Below are 18,390 nucleotides of genomic sequence, written 5' to 3'. Positions count from 1 at the left end.
AAAACGATCAAGTAAACTAAATCTATGTTTGGTAAGTTAATTTATCAACCATCGCTTCGATTTAGCTAAAATTGATACTTAAATTATTTAGATTTGCTATATAATATAGATATCCTTCCAACAGAATATAATAATACAATAAACAACTTATATTATGACGGTACGTGATAATATAATACTATATTACAATATATTCTTAATTATCAGCAAAATAAATATAATATATATGCAATACAATACAATAAAATAAATTATACAACAAGTGTTTCGATGTAGTACAATATATAAAATCATACATTAATCTTTTATTTAAATTACAAATATATAATTACTTGATACATAAAATCAAAAAAACAAAAATATCAAAAATTCTTACACACTTTCATTAACTAATAAAATATTATTATTTTTTAATTTACTATAAAACTGAAAATGCTGCTTTGATTTGGAACGGAAGAAATATATAATAGTTTGGCATTCATCGAAAAAAATGCATTCAATTCTATCAAACTATTTTGGGTATGTTTACTTTAATAATTATAACACGACAATTAATTCATTCATGGAAACAAACATATTATTTCTACATTACAATTACATGTTTTTTTTTTTTTTTTTTACTTAATGATGGTGTCTATTACTTAATTTGTGTTCTTTTTGTCAAAAATATCAAATACATCTCTAAAAAAATTAAGGCATTACATATATTTATTATTTCTATATGATTTATAATTTTTTTATAATTCACATAAAAAAAAAAATCTTTCAAATAAATACACAAATAAGCATAAGCTAGTGTTAAATCCTAATTAATTATATTAGATTCAACATTATAAGTCTCGTAAGGAATGACCGAGTGGTGTCGGAGTTAAATTTGTGACCGTGAGATCATAAAAAAAAAAAAAACAGTAAAGATTAGAGTATAACATATGTATGTTTATAAGATTTGAGTTTTGATTTAAATTATCAATAATAAGTGTGTGCCTAAATCATTACTATTCATCCGCATTGCTCTAATAAAAATATATATTTTTTATTCAATTAAAAAGTATATAGTTATTTTTCTTCATTATACTTAATATTAAAAATATTTTTATAATTTATTATATTTGTATTATAAGATGCTACTAAAGATATTTTGTCATTTTTTTTATTTATTTGTATTATATTTTGATATAATATTCAAATATCAACATTAAAAAAATAACCATGTACTTTTTGGCCGAACAAAATAAGTAGTAGTCACTCTGTCCCTTAACAATTTATTAATTTTTTTATTTTGGTTTGTCCCATAATAAAATACTATTTATCTAACGTTACAAATAGTCTTTTATTTTACAATATATTATACAAATATTATTACTTTTATATTATACAATAATAGTAAGGTTAATCTAGTCTTTTTACATTTATTTTTATACCAAGTCTTGATATAATATTAATATTTCTAAAATTTCGTCCAAAAAATAAATGAATACATAGATTTGTAAGGGATGGAGTATTATTTTATCTTACAATGTCATATCAAATTATCATTTAAATTAAATTCAAACCAAACCAAACCAAACAAACTCAACAAAATTTTAAAATTATAATAATTGTGTGATAAAAATTTTAAAATTATAATAATTGTGTGGTTGTATATTCTAATGTCATTGCTACCGAAAACAATTGAACTTAGATACATATATCTACAAAACAAAATTTACCATTTGCTTGTCAATAACTCAAACCTCAACCAGAATGTAATGAACAAAACAACAATAAATAAATGCACATGGAAGGAGGACTCGAGAGATCAATTTAAATTCGAATTTTTTTTTTTTTTTTTTAATGACAGAAGAAGATATGATGATGGAAGCAATCAGAGCCTTTACTGCAGTAAAAAAGAAATTACCTTTACGTCTCTTTCCTCGTAAACAAACTTCCCTCTCTCTCTCATTCTCTCTCTATATATGTAGCACATAGTGCAGGCACAAACCATTGTTAAAACAGAAGAATCGTGAAGAAAAGGAAGAAGGGGGAAAATATAGAAGTTTTGGAATTCCTCCTTTATTCTGATTTAGGGTTTTTTTTAGTTTTGTTTTCTTGAAGTCGATTTTAACTGCTGCTGTGTTTTTGAGGAAATGGAGAATACTCTACACTTCGTCTTCGGAATTTTTGGTGAGCTTTATTTTATTCTCTTTTGTTATTTTAAAAAATTATCGTCTGGTTTCTTGCTTCATTGTTTACATTCTGTTGTTGTTTACAGGAAATGTTTCTGCTCTGTTTCTTTTCTTGGCGCCAGTGTAAGTTCTTCTATTTATTTTCAAGAAATGCTATTATATATATATATATTTGGAAATTTGATGATGAATGATGGCTATGGCTGTATTGAGAAAGAAGACGACATTCCTTTTCTTCCATGTGGCTTTGAACATTCTTGAAAAGGAATGGATCAAATCAAATCGATCTTTTCTTGAAATTAACCATTTTCTTGGTTTGTTTTTAATTGAAATTGAAATTGAATTGATTGTAGGATTACTTTCAAAAGAATTGTGATGAACAGATCGACAGAACAGTTCTCTGGAATCCCATATGTCATGACTTTGCTCAACTGCTTGTTGTCTGCTTGGTCAGTGATTCATTGATCTGTTCTTCCAATTTTGTAATACATCTCTCTTCTTGTTCTTGTTCTTGTCTGATTTTATGTTTTTTTTTTTTTTTTTTTCTTTTCCTGTTTGGTTGTAGGTATGGAATGCCTTTTGTGTCACCGAATAATGTCCTTGTGTCGACAATTAATGGGACTGGAGCTGCGATTGAGATCATCTACGTGATGATCTTTCTCGTGTTTGCGCCAAGGAAGGAGAAGGGGAAGATTCTCGGACTGCTAAGTCTTGTTCTTGCTGTTTTCGCCATTGTTGTATTCGTTTCCCTCTTCGCCCTCCATGGAAATGGCCGCAAGTTTTTCTGCGGCCTTGCTGCAACCATCTTCTCCATTGTTATGTACGGCTCGCCTTTGACAATCATTGTGCGTTTACTATCCTTTTCCATGGAAATTAGAGTTGTTTGTGTTTTGGTTTGTTGATTTTGTCTAACATTGTTGAGCGCTTGCAGAGGACGGTGATCAAAACAAAGAGCGTCGAATTCATGCCATTTTTCTTGTCCTTGTTCGTGTTCTTCTGCGGCACGTCGTGGTTTATCTTTGGCCTACTTGGGAAGGACCCTTTTGTTGCCGTAAGTATATGTGTAAAATTGCGATCTTTTTGCTCGATTGGCTATGGATTTAGTAACTCGACATAAGTATAAAATTGAGATCTTTTATGGCTTTTTGCATCTTGATATAAGCACAAATTTGTGATCTTTAGTTTTACGACGCGATGGTTATGACTTTTATAGCTCAATATAAGTATAAAATTTAGATCTTTAGTTTCGTCACGCAATGGCTATGGCTTTAGTAACTCGATATGCGTATAAAAAATTGCGATCTTTTATTTTGCGTGTGACGGATATGGCTTTTGTAAATTGGTATAAATACAAATATGCTATCTTTAGTGTTACGACGCGATGATTATGGCTTTTATAGCTCGATATAAGTATAAAATTGCTATTTTTAGTTTTGTCGCGCAATGGCTATGGTTTTTTGTAACTCAATTTAAGTATAAAAAATTGCGATCTTTTAAATTGCACGCGATGTCTATGGCTTTTGTAACTTGATATAAGTACAAATTTGTGATCTTTAGTATTACGACGCGATGGTTATGACTTTTATAGCTCAATATAAGTATAAAAATGCGATCTTTAGTTTTGCGCAATGGGCTATGGCTTTTGTAACTTGATTTAAATTTCGATGGTTTGTTGAATTAGATTCCAAATGGATTTGGATGCGGATTAGGCACGGTGCAGCTGATACTATACGCGATATACCACAAGAACAAGGGACAAGCGAAGAAATCGTCGCCGGACGAGTCGATGGAGATCGAGGCGAGCAATGGGAAGTCTCATCAAGACAAGCTATCCATGCAAGACGAGCAAGTCTAGTTGAGACAGTGGCGATGACGACGACGGCGGCGACGAGGCTTTGGATATGCTGTCTCTATATAGAGTTCCTACTTATTAGGAATGGTGTCTTGTTTCTTATAATCATCCTTTGTTTTTTTTTTTTTGTTTTCTGTATGTCGATGAATTCTCAATGTATTGGTTTTGGCTTGTCATGAAGATCGTGGCTTGTTTGATCGATGATTATATGGTTTTTTGTTTGTTTGTTTTGTTGCGAAGATGAGGCCAATTTGTGGTGTCGATTAGTGCTGTTGAGGAACTGAATTTGTCGTCGTCGTCTTCCATGGCTGTCGGCTTCTGCCGGCGTCGGAATTAGTGTTTTTCCTGGGAAATTGTGGTCTGCATTTGATATTTTAAATTGTGGAGGGAAATTGAGGGGAAGGGAGAATCTGAAATGGGGATTTGGTGGTGTGGAAGATAGGATTTTTTGAGCGAGTATGAATATCCGTCCGCCATTGTTGGTTGAGCAGAGCTGCTGTTTCATTGGGACGACGTCGTTTCGATGTGGTGAATTGGGGCTGAAACTTTGTCGCCTTCTAGGGTTTGTTATATGTGAAATAACTATTTTAAACTAAAATTAATATTCTTTTTTTTATTTGGAATTATTGTCTTCTTTTTATTTTTATACATAAAATTTACTCTTTTATCCATACTTTATTTATTTTTTATTTTTTATACACAAGATTAAGGACAAATTTCTTATTTTATAACAAAAATTCTAATTATCTAAAAATACGTGTAAATATCAAATAGGACATTAAAAAATGAACGAGAAAAGTATTTTTTAATTTTTACAAACAAAAAGTCTCGTTCTAATTATTTATATAGTGTATTTTTATATTAATATTCTTACGATTGTTATTACTTGTTAGTTATTATACTGAAAGATGTGTAAGTTGAATAAACATTCAATTGGGCTGGGCCATATTTATGTGTATAAATAATTAGGGTCTTTTAGGGTTTTTTTTTTTTTTTTTTTTTTTTTTTTTAAAAAAATTTCATTTATATATATATTTTTATTTTTTCATATGAAAAATAGATGGATATACTTTTATTTTATTTTATTTTTTTAAGAAAATACTATTTGTTGCTGAAATTTTAATTAGAGTCACTAACAAGGATATATAGTATAAGATAAATAATCAAGAATATACAGAATTGAAAGTAGAAATATCAAAATTTGAAACTGTTGGTTATTCCTTCTATTAACAAAATACATATATATGCATACATACATTACACATTATATTCCTCTGTTGTAATAAAATCCCATGCATATGTTTTTATATGGTTAGGTTCTGGCCAATTTTAGCCAAACACTAGAACCAATATTATGTCAAATCCCGGTTTTGCCCCTCATATTCGAAACACATTCATCGTATATTAAAAAAATTAATACATAAAATATATGAATAATACAAATATATATTTGATATATATCATACCACACAATATGCTTTTTCCAATGTTTAATATATTATTTAACATTTTATATTTTAATTTTGATGTATTTCAAATAAAATAATTTTAAGATATAATATTTCATATAAAAAAAAAAAAAGTTTAATAGGACTCTCTATAAAGGAAATAATAATAAAAAAAATAATATCATTAAAGATTAATAAAGTTTCGAACAAAAATAAGCTGGTTGAGAATCGAACCCCAACCTAACGGTCAAGGTATTGGGGGCGTTGCTATTAAATTACACTCCCATCCCCTAATCATGAATAAAATTGAAATTAAGTACATTTTTTTTTCTTTATATCATAATTGTTAAGTATTTAGTAAATTAAAAATATGAAATTTTATACAAAAAGTTATATTCTTTCGTCTATCTGATAAATATATATTTTGTCATTTTTAATTGTCCAAATACAAATTATTATTTTTTCACTATATATTATAAATACATTTATATATATTTATATCAATATTTTTACATTAATTTTAGGCTTAATATAGATACGATAGTTTTACATATCAAATTATCCATAATTATTATTAAAATATAATATTATTTAGATTCATTTGTAGAAAATAAATATATACTTTTAACGGGATGAAAGGTGTATAATAAATATGTCTATATTGAAATGGGCCAAAATTAGTATTTAAACAAATGACAGTGGCATTTGAGTAATTAAACGCGTTTTCATAAAAACAATACATACATACATACATGCGCATCCATCCACAACTCATGACCAGACATCATGGTGCATATACATACACACAAATGTATCTATCCATCGTAATCATAAAGACAAGAAGCGAAGAAGAAGATTTGACTTCGACTAGAGAGAGAAAGAGAGAAAAAAAGTTGAAGAGAGAGAAGAATGGACGCGAACAAGAGAGAGAGAGGCGGACAGAAAGACAAACAATGAGCGGATTCAATCCGATCTAATGCAAATTTGACGTCCGCAATAAAAACCCTCCAGAGTGTACCCGCATTCTATCTCTCCCCCCCCCCCCCTCTCTACTCCCTGCTCATCTTTCTCCCTCTAAAAAGGTCGTGCGCCTTCGATTCCGAGGTGACTTTTCCCGCATCCACTGATACTTACACACTCGACCGTGCCTGTATCTGTACTTGCCTGTTAAATTTTGGGGGAAGGGTTTTGTAATTTTGTTGGGTAGGAAGTTATTTCGATTAATTGATGGTCGAAGAGGAGGAAGGGATAGTGGAGATTGAAGTGGCTTTTAACTTCAGTATCGCGGGTTTGACGGATTTCGTTGTCGAAATCCTACTCAGGTAGGTTTCGAGGTGTTATGTTTGAATGTGAGTTTCCAAATTTCGATTTTGTTTTTGAAGTTCTTTCTTTTTATTTTTCCTTTTTCCTTTCCCTTTAGCCCTCGCAATCACATGTTTCCAGCGTGTGATTCAGTGCTCCCTTCTGTAACTGAAGATTTAGGTAGCAACGATTGAAATTTTCGACTCTGGATCGAGTAATTTACTTCGTTTCTTGCTACAAGATTTAGGGTTCGATCCTTTTCTAACTAATTACACGTCAAGTCTCCACTTCACTAATTTTTCGCGTCTGATAGATTACTTTCTTGAACTGAAAAAGAGTCTTTTGTGGTTATAATCTTGTCCCTTAAGCTAGTGTCTTTTTGCCCTTAATTCTTCTTGTTTTTACTTGGATTGTCTCTCGTTATCAGATTTGTTCGTTTACTTGATTTCTTGGAATGAAGATTAGAAATCTAACTTGAATTGACTGATTGGTGCAGGGATTGATAGGACAGGGTGTGAAAGATTTTGACTTGGATAGACGAATACCTCGTTGGATGTTGAGAGAAAAAAGTTAGTTAATCTGATACGATAAATTCTTATTTTCTCAACTTGATGCCATACTCACCCATCACATGTTACATTTGACCTTTTAAGGATCCTAAGATTCGATGATTGTGTGTATAATTTTATTAGCAGACTTATCAGTTTACTTTTGAGTTTGTAGGGTTTGTGTACACTTTTCAGGTGAGTTTTTCAGTTTTCCCTTTAGGTATTGCATCCCATGGTGTACTAGGTGTCTTGTAATATAGAGTGTGTTGATTTCAGAAAAGATGGTTGCGCAAGGGCCTCCTACACCGCACGGTGGAGGCCACTCTGTTCCGCCTTCTTTATTGAGGTCAAATTCGGGTCTGTTGGGTGGTCAAGGGGTTGGAATGCCTTCACAGAATTCGTTTCCTTCTTTGGTGTCTCCTCGCAATCAGTTTAGTAATATGAACATGCTCAGCAATGTGCCGAATGTTTCATCCCTGCTTCATCAGTCATATGGTAATGGGGGCTCGGGTTCTGGAACCTCCCAGCGAGGGATTAATGATGGTGGGGCGGAACAAGATCCACTCTCTGGCGTTGGAACTGGTATGGGGTTTAATCATCCTTCGTCCTCTTTCATGTCTTCCCCAGTGACAGCCAATCCACATTCATCCGGTGAAGTTCAAGGGCAGCAGCAATTCTCGAACACTTCTGCCAACCATATGTTGACAAACCAGCAGCAATCTCAGCAACTTGATCCTCAGAATTTTGAACACAATCAGCAGCAGTTGCAGCAGTTTTCGGTCCCGAGCAATCCCCAGCAACAGCAACAATCACAACAGCAGCAGTTTCAAGCGATGCAGTCTGGACTGGGAGGTGTCGGTCAAATTAAGTTGGAGTCTGGAACTAATGAGCAAGCAACACAGCAGCTGCAATCTTTGCGGAATCTTGGTTCGATGAAATTGGAGCCTCAGCAGCTGCAAAGCATACGAAACTTGGGCTCGGTGAAAATGGAACCCCAACATTCGGACTCTTCTTTGTTCTTGCATCAACAGCAACAGCAGCAGCAGCAACAGCTCCTTCTCTCACGGCAGTCACCTCAAGCTGCTGCTGCCGCACAGATTTTTCATCAACAGAGGCTAATGCAATTTCAACAACAGCAGCAACTCTTGAAATCTATGCCTCAACAAAGGTCTTCACTGCAACCACAGTTCCAACAACAGAATTTGCCTCTGAGGTCTCCTGTAAAACCAATTTACGAGCCTGGAATGTGTGCCAGAAGGCTGACACATTATATGTATCAGCAGCAACATAGACCTGAAGTAAGATATAATGCAAAAGCAGCTTAGTTATTTGTACTGACTGAAGTTTTTAGTATGCAGCGGTGTCCTAATGAATGTGGCTTGCATTCATTTTTTTTATTTTGTAGGACAATAACATTGAGTTTTGGAGAAAATTTGTTGCTGAGTACTTTGCTCCTAATGCCAAGAAGAAGTGGTGTGTCTCGATGTATGGAAGTGGTCGCCAAACTACTGGTGTATTCCCTCAGGTCTGTTGTATTACAAATTAAATAATCGATGCACTTCTGCCTGGCTGCCCTGGCTTACATTGTGTTGTATTTGTATTTTGTCGTTTACGCTTGATTTTAGGCTACCAAAATCTGTTTGTGGGCTAAAGATTCTATGCTAATATGTACAAAATTTGTTGCGTGTTTATTTCCAGTTTGCTATGCGACAGTTACAATATTGTTGAACATCTGATGCAGCATTTATATTTCGCAACTAATTTGGAAGTTTCGTACATTTACGTCAGAGCATGTATTGTTTCATTTATATAATCTGAATATCTTTTATGGGACCGTGTAATATTTGGGAATTTATATTCAGGTTTATGTGGTATATGTTTTTCACACTTTAGATTCCTTTCTTGTATGGAAAGTTTGACCATTTTTGTTATATATGCAGGATGTGTGGCACTGTGAAATCTGCAACCGCAGGCCTGGTCGTGGATTTGGTGTGTATGCTTTTAAGCTTTGCATCACTATTTTTGTCGATATCTTGTTGCCTGCAGTCTATGTAGTGACACGTTTCTCTTTTATTGTTCAGTTTCTTTTCCTTTTTTGTTTCCCTGCGTCATTACTCTGGGTTCAGGGATAAAATATGGGGTAGTAACCACTCAACAAATGAGGGGTTTCTTTTGATTTTTAGGAAGATAAAATATGGAATCTTGGCCTAGTTGATTTTATGGGTTCATTTGTCTTTGAAGTCATTATTAGAATTGCATACACAGATGATCTTTAAACCAGATTATCTTTTCTCTTATATAATACATTTTAATACATACAGTATTTTTGTGTTTCCATGCCAAAGTTTAGAAGGTGAAAAATGATTATTAAATATTTGTATATAAAATTATAAACAAATAGTAAACACACCCTAAGGTTTTTAAGTTGTTAATTATGACCTTTTTGTAGAATGTCCACAATGATAATGAGAAAGATTTCTCCATATGGTACTCACGTTGGTTATTCTTTCTTTAGTGTTTCTTCTATAGTGCGCCTTTAAATGCCAGATCTCACTGACCTGCTGAAATCTGACATCAATTGTATGCTTTTTTCAGAGGCAACTGCTGAGGTTCTTCCCAGACTGTTCAAAATAAAATATGAAAGTGGTACTTTGGAAGAATTGCTCTATGTTGATATGCCTCGTGAGTATCAGAATTCTTCTGGTCAAATAGTTCTGGATTATGCAAAAGCCATACAGGAGAGCGTTTTTGAGCAACTTCGTGTAGTTCGTGATGGCCAGCTTCGAATTGTCTTCTCTCCGGACCTTAAGGTTGTGCAAAAGCTTACAATATTTGATGTACTCTTATGGCATCTGCTTACTCGGTTTTCTCTGATTAAATGATCAGATCTGTTCTTGGGAGTTTTGTGCTCGACGCCATGAAGAGCTTATTCCTAGGAGATTGCTGATACCCCAGGTTAGTTGCTGAAAGTTAAATATATAAAATGTCACCCTTTGTTATGTTTTTTAGTTGAGGCAAGTGTTTTTAGGACACAAACTTTTTTGGTTGGCTGCTTACGGCATATTCTGTTAAAGAGAATGTGAATTGGTGACTGAATTTAGTTGATTATGAATTGTAGGTTAGCCAACTTGGTAATGCTGCCCAAAAATGTCAGACTTCAACCCAGAATGCATCGACAAATATCACTGCTTCCGAGCTACAAAGTAACTGCAATATGTGAGTGACAGCTCCTTGCTTAGTAAATGAATTTTGATAATATTTTATTTTTATTTTTGTTTTTTTAACTTATGTAGTCCAATGTATCGATCACCATGTGGTCATTTGGTCCTGCATTTTCTTTTGTTTGTAAGTTCTATACAAATACGATGGCCCTGCAGTTTATTCAGTTGGAGTTTTCTATAGGATATGATTGAATCAAAGAGTTTGAGGGGGAAGATAAAATTTTGCTAGGGAGAAACTTGAATTGTTTTGGTTCTAGTTATAAACAAAATTTTCAAGGAATGAAAAAATATAAAACAATTGCTCTAATATTAAGTAGAAAATGAAAAAGAAACTAGTTTGGGTCTCTCAATTGAACTTTCACATTTGAGTTATTCATCTTAATTGTGTGTTTTTTCTTGTTAACATCATTAACCAGGATATGAGATTCTTGATGTATATGATCTGCATTTGTTGAAGCATTTTATTAATTAAATTTATAACCAAATGTAAGACAATTAATTCAATGAAAAGCTATGTAATATTGATTTTTATGTCAAGATTGCTAAATTTTAGCTAGTAGTTACTTATTTTTCGTAGCTAGGTTAAGTGTAATAAATAGCATAAACATTAACTTTGTCAATAACACATCATGAATGTGTTGTTTAAAGTTAATTTGATGGGGTCATTATACACATGCTTAAATAATAATATACAGGAGCATAAAAGCGAACATGGTATAAACCTGTGATTGAAGCTATATGTTGTCACCCCTTTTGTGTCGTCAATCTTGGTTCATTTGTCCCATCACTACTAATAAAAACATGGACCTCTGAGTCTTATATTATGAATGTAGCCAGATAACTAACTACACATTTTGAAATAAGTAACGAGCAGAACAATAATGAATTTTGAAAATCATGCAATGATGTGGTGTTATTGTAAATTGTTTCCTTTTTGAACGGTCTTTCATACTGTGAATACTGTTTTTTTAATAGGGCTTCTCTATATCATTATAAATATTTCCATAGCTCACACTTCAAAGAAAATCAGATGAAGTATTTTGGGTACATATGGAAATTTATCCTTAAGCTTCAACTTAGTGCTGCACTTAACATACAGTTTCTAAAAGAGGAAGTAAAATTAATCCTTGTTTATGCGTTGGTTCTTAGTATGAAATGGGCTGCGTCAAATATGTTTATTACTTCGGCCCAAAATACGAACTGCATAGCCTTGCTTATACACACCAAACTAGTTCTACTTTATATGCAAGTCATAAAAACCCTATTCTCATCCCCCAAATCTTACAATTGTATCTACATTCAAAGTCTAAAGAGCACAAAAAATCTATGGTTCTTAAGAAATCCACACTAGCCATTCAAAATAATATACTTGGTTATCATGTAGTAGACACAATAATCTGTTCGCTGAATACAGGGTAGTGTGTGTGAATGCCTGGACAAAAGAAACAGATTCTATTCTCAAGTTGAAGCCCCACAAATATCATAACAAACCCATTATGACATCATAAATTACTTTATCTTAAATATCACACTCATCATAAATGTCACACATACTATGTTTATGGTGTAACATACATGTGAACGTAATAATATTCGTATCATAATGTTATTTCCTTTTCAACCTTCCTTTTTATGCGCACGTGTATGTGTAGTTGTATATGGCCTTTATATGATGCATGCCAAATGCAAAATTGGATAATTGACTTCTTAAATAATGTTATGACATGAAGAACCTCAGATCAAAAGCCTAGGTTTTGATAGAGACACAACAGAACATTGTACTTTTTAGATGATGCATATCACTATTGGGAGGCCATGGGCATTAGTGATGACTAGAAGACTCTCAAGTTCTTGATAAAATATCTGCACTAAGGAATATTTCTTGATCCCTTGATGTATAACATTATCCTAGATATTACCAAAACTCTTAAATTGCATTAATTTACATGGAATACAGGAGTGTGTTTATTTCATATGATTGATTAATATTCCTAGGGTTAATTAATATATAACAATTATATAATCATGTGAAGCAAACACACTAAGAAATTATATCAAACTCCTAGTTTGGATGGAAGGAAAACCTAAGAAAAGAAATTACTTGATATATACATATATATTATATTTTCTTGTTTGGGTACTTACATTATGTTGGAAAAGAAAGAAATGAACGGATTTAGTTTTTCAGGTTTTTCTGAAAGTTTTCCGTTCACTTATGGGCAGTAAGTGAAGGAAAATGTGTATATAACTTGAATGTCTCGAGATTAAACTAAATTCCGTTTACTTATTTGTGTTATTTTTAAGCAAATTAATTCTATTTATTGTCTACTTCTTCTTGAACACAACTGGAAAATATATCTTTATCTTTCTTGCTCCTCTTCTTTTCTTATATGAAAACAAACAAATTCCTATTATTTATACCCAAGTTCTTTAAACAATAATAAAAATTAAGCAACTTCTATCGTAATTATTACTTCAAAATTTAAACCTTTAGAACTTTACTTTCTATCTATATTCAATGATAGCAGCGAAGCTGTCCAATCTTATGAAAGACATTGCATTCAATGAGATGATTATATCAGCATGTGTTTTATATGATTCCATCTCATTCGTCTAAGCTATCTATGCGTATTACAACTCGATAGAAGTATGACAGATTATAAGTAAAGAGACAATTAAATGGCTGAATTTGTAACATTTACTGGTTATCTTTGGATGAGAATGGTGTTGTTTTTGAACTTGTGTTTTTTTGAATATCTTAAAACCCCTATGTACGTGGATGGAATGCTACCAGTTCTAACTTGACCAAACTGATTTTGGTGTATGCTTTTTGTCCTTTTCTTTGGTTTATGCCTTTTTCGGTTGTTGTTATGCATTTATACATAATTATGAAGTAGCTGGGGGGAAATTATATATATGTTGTAATTCATTCATTCATTCGGTATTATCAAGAACTGATTTTCTGCAAATAACTCTAAAATATTCAACATATAAAATTTGACAACTCATATTCAAATTCCTTTTAACAATTTACAATTGTATTGGGTATTTCGAAGTTGACTTCTTTGCGAACTAGTTAGTTTCATGCTGACAATGACGTGGTAACTAAATTTGATACATGATTCACACATTTCTAAATACACAATAAATATAAATAGGCCTTCTCATATAAATATACAAACAATTATCTTTTTTAAAAGAAGTTATTTTGTTATGACCTCATTGTTGGGATTGTGAATATAGATTTACCTATTTCATATCTTTTGCCTTTTCAGGTTTGTATCTTCAGCTCGTCAACTGGCGAAGGCATTGGAAGTTCCGTTGGTAAATGATTTGGGCTATACAAAGAGATATGTGCGGTGCCTTCAGGTAATTTTCCCTTTTACACCTTTTCTTGAAACCCAAGATTGAGCTATTCCATCTGTGATCTTGACCTGGAGTGTTAGTATTGAAACGCATCTGAAGCTACTGATTTTTATGCACAATGAAATTGAAGATTCACCTTTTTTTCTTCCTAGTTTTAAATTTTTGTTTCTTTTTTGGTTGAGGAAATGAGGTTTCGTCATTGAAGTGCATTTATTCAGCATTCAATTGTTTGCATTCTTACCTTAATATTTACTGTTAAATTACACGAGGTGAAACCAACAAAAACAAAAAAAATGTAACTGATTCTGGGATTTTGTTCCGTATGTCAACTCTTTTGAGTCTGTTCTTCCAGAATATGATTACAATATATAGTTTATATCCTGCCCGTTTATGCTGTGCTGTTGTGTAAGATTCTGTTTACGGATGTGATTGAGGACAATTTTATATCATTCAATCTTGTGGCTTTTAAAACATAATCGATTTCCTTCGCCTAAAAGTAGTCCTCTCTCGTGATACCTATTAATGCATAGACAATTCCCTAATGGTTTGCATCGTGCTGTTCAACTTGCAGATATCAGAAGTTGTTAATAGCATGAAAGATCTTATCGATTATAGTCGTGAAACTGGAAAAGGCCCTATGGGTAAGCATATCTCTCTTTAAGGCTAACATAGCCTCATTAACATCATTCTGTGTAATTATTTTCGGGTTATTCATGTCTTTTGCAGAGAGCCTAACCAAATTTCCTCGAAGAACTGCCTCGCCCGCATCCCGAGTTCAATCTCAACAACCCGAGAGTCAGGTCCAGCATCAGTCACAATCAATGGGTCAAAGTCAGGTCCCGAACCAGCAGCAGCCGCAATCGATGGGTCAAAGTCAGGTCCCGAATCAGCCGCAGGCGCAGTCGATGGGACAAAACGGTCAGAACTCGAAACTCAATAACCCGATCCAGCCTGCCTCTATGCAACCCTCGAGTAATGGTCCCTCGAGCGGCGGTAGCAACGTGAACGTGGCTACGACGTCGTCTGCTGCTACCATTCCTGTGATGCTACATCAAAATTCGATGAAATCCCGGCAGCAAAACCCTTCGCCGGCGAATACTCGTTACGGAAATGCCGTTCAGATGCCCCCCTCAAGCCCCCTGCCACAGACTCAACCGACTCCGCCCCCTATGCAGTCCCCGAACCCGACACCAGCTAATATCCGGCCGCCGTCGCACGGAAATCTGCCGGGAACTCATGCGGCTTCACCAAATGTTGCGATGCAGCAACAGTCTCTGTCCGGTGACGCTGACGCAAACGACTCTCAGAGCTCGGTCCAGAAAATCTTACATGACATGATGTCCTCGCACCTCAACCGCGGCGGGCTGATGGGGAGCAACGTGAAGAACGTGAACGGGAACGTTCTCGTCGGAAACGGAGTGGCGAATATCAATCCGAGCTCAAACTTTGGAACTGTCCCGAACGGATTTGGCCATGCCGCTGGGGTTAATGGGTCTAATTTGGATCACGGCAACGACTCGTCCATTAATGGCCGAGTTGGAATGCCGATCAATCAGCAGCAGGATTCGAGCAATCAGCTACTCAGCAGCCTCGGAGCCGTGAACGGGTTCGATGACCTTCAGTTCGACTGGAAGGCGTCGCCATAATCGTTCGCCTGTTTTTTTTTCTATTTTTCTTAATTCCGGTGTCGTCCGTTTATTTAGATCTTATATCGTTTCCGGTGACTTATGGAAGTGCGTATACTTGAGACATGTAAGTAGTGCATTGCTTGCTTCCAGTTGTGGTAAAAATCGAAGGGAATCGAAAGCTGTGGTTTACATCTTTGTGGCGCCCCGAAAGCTCGTCGCAAAGGAGCCTTCCGGAACCTTCTAGAAGACGGCGGACGAGCTGGGGCGACCTTCGGCGAGCATGTAAACTACTCTTGCTTTCTATAGTTGATAGTTGTCGTCTATTTCCTCCTTAGCCTGCGAGTGTATAGTCGGGTTTTAATCGTTGCGAGATTTGATTGATTGTTACTCTCTAGATTCCTATACTCATCTTTTGTCGCAGAAATGTGCCAATTTTATGCTGAGTTCAATCATAGAATTTTGTCAAAGGTACACGAAGTAATGAACAAACTCGATTCGCAATCAGAAAGAATAGTCTTTCAAGTCGGATTTGGTGTCGCCAAGCTCCAAATCGGCCAAGCATTCGTCAGCGGTGAGCGGCGGGAGTTGCCGGGTCTTTCTTCGAAGGTTGTGCTTGTGCCAATCGCTCTTGAAGTGCTCTCGGTACTGTTTCGCGTCGCCGAAAAATGCATCGCAAGTGCTGCACTTTTGCTGCTTCCTGTCTCCCTGTGAGCTTCCGGCTCTGGACGAAATGTCTTGACTCTGCAGCTTCTCACTCAGGTGGGATACGTTGTCGGGAAAATCTTTCTGTACGGGCTCGGGCTCGTTTTCCATATCATCGTAATTGTCGACGTGGGTGTCGGTGTCTAAATGCACATTCACTGCCAGGATATCGAGTCGTCCCTGCAGATTTCGCACCAGAGCATCGCAGTCGCGGAATAGGCTTGGCTCCAATTCACAGACCTGCAGTTTAAACGGCAAAATATAATCGACGGGGCAAATTCTAGTTATATATATCGTAGTGTTGTTATATTGTTGTTTTTGCTTGACTTACAATGGAGAACTGATTTCCCGATTCATCTCTTGAGGCGACGGTGGAATTCCAGGAATCGATCTTTTCCATGAGAGAGGATTTATTCGGCTGAGGGATAGTCAGTCGCAATCTCATGGGAGCACGTTTGATGGGAAAATGCTTTTGAAGCTCGCGAATCACTTCTAGTGCCTAAAAGAACATTTCTTACCATTTTCAGCAATCGAACAAGTAACATCAAATATAGAATATAAAGAAACATATCAAAATTGGATGGAAAAGTATTCTATAAGACATAGAGCAGATCCATTTTTCCAAAAACAAAATTATTCAATACATGCCGGGAATTAACGAAGTAAAGTTTGAAAGACATCAACCTGTTTCTTAGAGCTGCTGCCTGGATCGACGGCAAAATGTATCTCATGCATTAGTCGCTCAATCATGCTGATCGTATAAGGTCGCTGAGTTTCAGGATTAACAGTCTTTTGCATAACAATAGTAGCAATATCCCTAAATTGGCTCGATAATTGCGACTCTCTTTCCTTCCCAGCAACTTGAAGTTCTCCTTTTTCCAAAATCTGCCTTAGAAAAGCATGTCGTGAATCCTTAACCCAATGGAGTAATTAACTGTAACTTAAAGTCCCTTTCAGAACTGAATATCATTAGTGAACAAAATAACAATAAAATGGACGAAACCAGATTTCTACCATACTTACGAATGGATCAAGCTATGCCAACTTTCTGATTTTTCAAGAGTAGTTCCACATAAAAATTTACGAAGCAGATAGGAATAGGCGTAAAAAAACAGGAGTGATCGACACATTCAAAGATCAACTTGGCCAAAATAACAATAACTAGCTACAATGTTTAAATAGATTCAAGAATCAAGATCTTTAAATACAGCTCCATTTCATCCTATTCTGTCAGATTCGAAAAATCTAAGTTGATCACATATTTCATTAGACTTCTATGCCTCTTAGTATCCTATCCTATCCTATCCTATTTAATCCCTTTGAATTACATAATCCGCATTCAAAGAACAAAACCAAAACAATTTAACACAATATAAGCCATGAACACACCTCTTTGCAATTTGGTATGATAAATAGTGCACATTTGTATAAAATTTAATCATCTAGGCAGTAGCACACAAAACAATAATGCAAATGAACAGCAGAATCTACAAACCTCCAAACATATATCAGTTTGATTGTCTGTCCCAAACGCTGCCACTAAATCTTTTGACTTAGCAAGAACACCTTTCGAAACATTTGAATAAACAGTATGAGATTGCAACACTTCGTCCAAATCTTTCTCTCTGCAGTCAAAGAACTATGAATGATCAATCTTAATTTTGAAACATAAATCCAAATCAGAAACATCTTCATAGCCTTCTCCAATGACATAGCTAATCATACTGTTCACCTTAACACCTCAATTGTGTAAAAGCATAAACAAATAAAATCATAGCATCATCAGCATCTCTCAAGGCCTATTATATTCAGTCAACAACCAAACTATTACAAAAAAACCAAAAAACTTACACGCGAGAGCGCCAAGACAGGACTTTGTTCTTGTAGCACGCGATTTCGAATCGGCTGCCGTGTTTCTTGAGGCGAACCACTGCTACGTTCGTCAGCCTCTTCTGACCTACTGGTTGCACCAGTGTCTTCGACATGTCTTCGCCTCGACGCGGCGGCGGCGGCTATCGATGTTCGCGGCGGCGGCGGCTATCGATGTTCGCGGCGGCGAAATGGTTCTAGAACAACCAGACCGTCCGTTGAGAAAATTTACAATTTATAAATCTATCGTGAATCCGCTAGAAGATCATAATTTGGGCCTTTATTCTGA

The 18,390-nt window shown here is 34.8% G+C and overlaps 3 protein-coding genes across 6 annotated transcripts; 2 read left to right on the top strand and 1 right to left on the bottom strand.

The window, feature by feature from the left end:
* The first annotated feature begins 2,000 nt into the window (after window positions 1-2,000).
* On the top strand, window positions 2,001-4,218 carry LOC127257435 (bidirectional sugar transporter SWEET1-like). The gene is made up of 6 exons (XM_051283855.1): window positions 2,001-2,163; window positions 2,252-2,288; window positions 2,519-2,614; window positions 2,731-3,010; window positions 3,097-3,216; window positions 3,847-4,218. Exons 1-6 carry the CDS (start codon window positions 2,127-2,129, stop codon window positions 4,018-4,020), a joined length of 744 nt encoding a protein of 247 aa, XP_051139812.1. The 5' UTR covers window positions 2,001-2,126; the 3' UTR covers window positions 4,021-4,218.
* A 2,110-nt stretch (window positions 4,219-6,328) lies between these two features.
* On the top strand, window positions 6,329-15,954 carry LOC127257486 (transcriptional corepressor SEUSS). Of its 4 annotated transcripts, none has more exons than XM_051283936.1 (11): window positions 6,329-6,569; window positions 7,264-7,336; window positions 7,592-8,613; window positions 8,721-8,840; window positions 9,256-9,304; window positions 9,911-10,125; window positions 10,202-10,270; window positions 10,434-10,531; window positions 13,812-13,905; window positions 14,474-14,543; window positions 14,629-15,954. In XM_051283936.1, the coding sequence occupies exons 2-11, from the start codon at window positions 7,321-7,323 to the stop codon at window positions 15,546-15,548; spliced, it is 2,673 nt and encodes an 890-aa protein (XP_051139893.1). In that variant the 5' UTR covers window positions 6,329-6,569; window positions 7,264-7,320; the 3' UTR covers window positions 15,549-15,954. The 4 variants fall into 4 exon arrangements, with proteins under 4 accessions (XP_051139893.1, XP_051139892.1, XP_051139894.1 ...); XM_051283935.1 differs by having other exon boundaries at window positions 6,329-6,787; XM_051283937.1 differs by having other exon boundaries at window positions 6,329-6,787; window positions 7,264-7,510.
* On the bottom strand, window positions 15,955-18,326 carry LOC127257489 (uncharacterized). Its single transcript, XM_051283940.1, has 5 exons — window positions 18,084-18,326; window positions 17,728-17,857; window positions 16,917-17,117; window positions 16,564-16,731; window positions 15,955-16,472 (listed from the first exon to the last, which is right to left on the bottom strand). The coding sequence occupies exons 1-5, from the start codon at window positions 18,215-18,217 to the stop codon at window positions 16,032-16,034; spliced, it is 1,074 nt and encodes a 357-aa protein (XP_051139897.1). The 5' UTR covers window positions 18,218-18,326; the 3' UTR covers window positions 15,955-16,031.
* Between the last annotated feature and the right edge of the window lie 64 nt (window positions 18,327-18,390).

Source organism: Andrographis paniculata, unplaced genomic scaffold (assembly GCF_009805555.1).
Source record: "Andrographis paniculata isolate CXL003 unplaced genomic scaffold, ASM980555v1 Contig57END, whole genome shotgun sequence".
Lineage (NCBI taxonomy): Eukaryota > Viridiplantae > Streptophyta > Magnoliopsida > Lamiales > Acanthaceae > Andrographis > Andrographis paniculata.
Note: the sequence above shows the minus strand (reverse complement) of the source record. Positions and strands in the feature narration are given on the sequence as shown.

Bases quoted from the DNA above. Each gene is read 5' to 3' on its own strand.
- LOC127257486 (XM_051283936.1), top strand. The intron at 10,271-10,433 runs GTTAGTTGCTGA...TATGAATTGTAG, and splicing joins GGAGATTGCTGATACCCCAG to GTTAGCCAACTTGGTAATGC. The intron at 10,532-13,811 runs GTGAGTGACAGC...TTGCCTTTTCAG, and splicing joins CTACAAAGTAACTGCAATAT to GTTTGTATCTTCAGCTCGTC.
- LOC127257489 (XM_051283940.1), bottom strand. From the start codon at position 18,217: ATGTCGAAGACACTGGTGCAACCAGTAGGTCAGAAGAGGCTGACGAAC. The intron at 17,858-18,083 runs GTAAGTTTTTTG...CTTTGACTGCAG, and splicing joins CTGTCTTGGCGCTCTCGCGT to AGAGAAAGATTTGGACGAAG. The intron at 16,732-16,916 runs GTTGATGTCTTT...ATGTTCTTTTAG, and splicing joins GCAGCAGCTCTAAGAAACAG to GCACTAGAAGTGATTCGCGA.
- LOC127257435 (XM_051283855.1), top strand. From the start codon at position 2,127: ATGGAGAATACTCTACACTTCGTCTTCGGAATTTTTG. The intron at 2,164-2,251 runs GTGAGCTTTATT...TGTTGTTTACAG, and splicing joins CTTCGTCTTCGGAATTTTTG to GAAATGTTTCTGCTCTGTTT. The intron at 3,011-3,096 runs GTGCGTTTACTA...GAGCGCTTGCAG, and splicing joins GCTCGCCTTTGACAATCATT to AGGACGGTGATCAAAACAAA.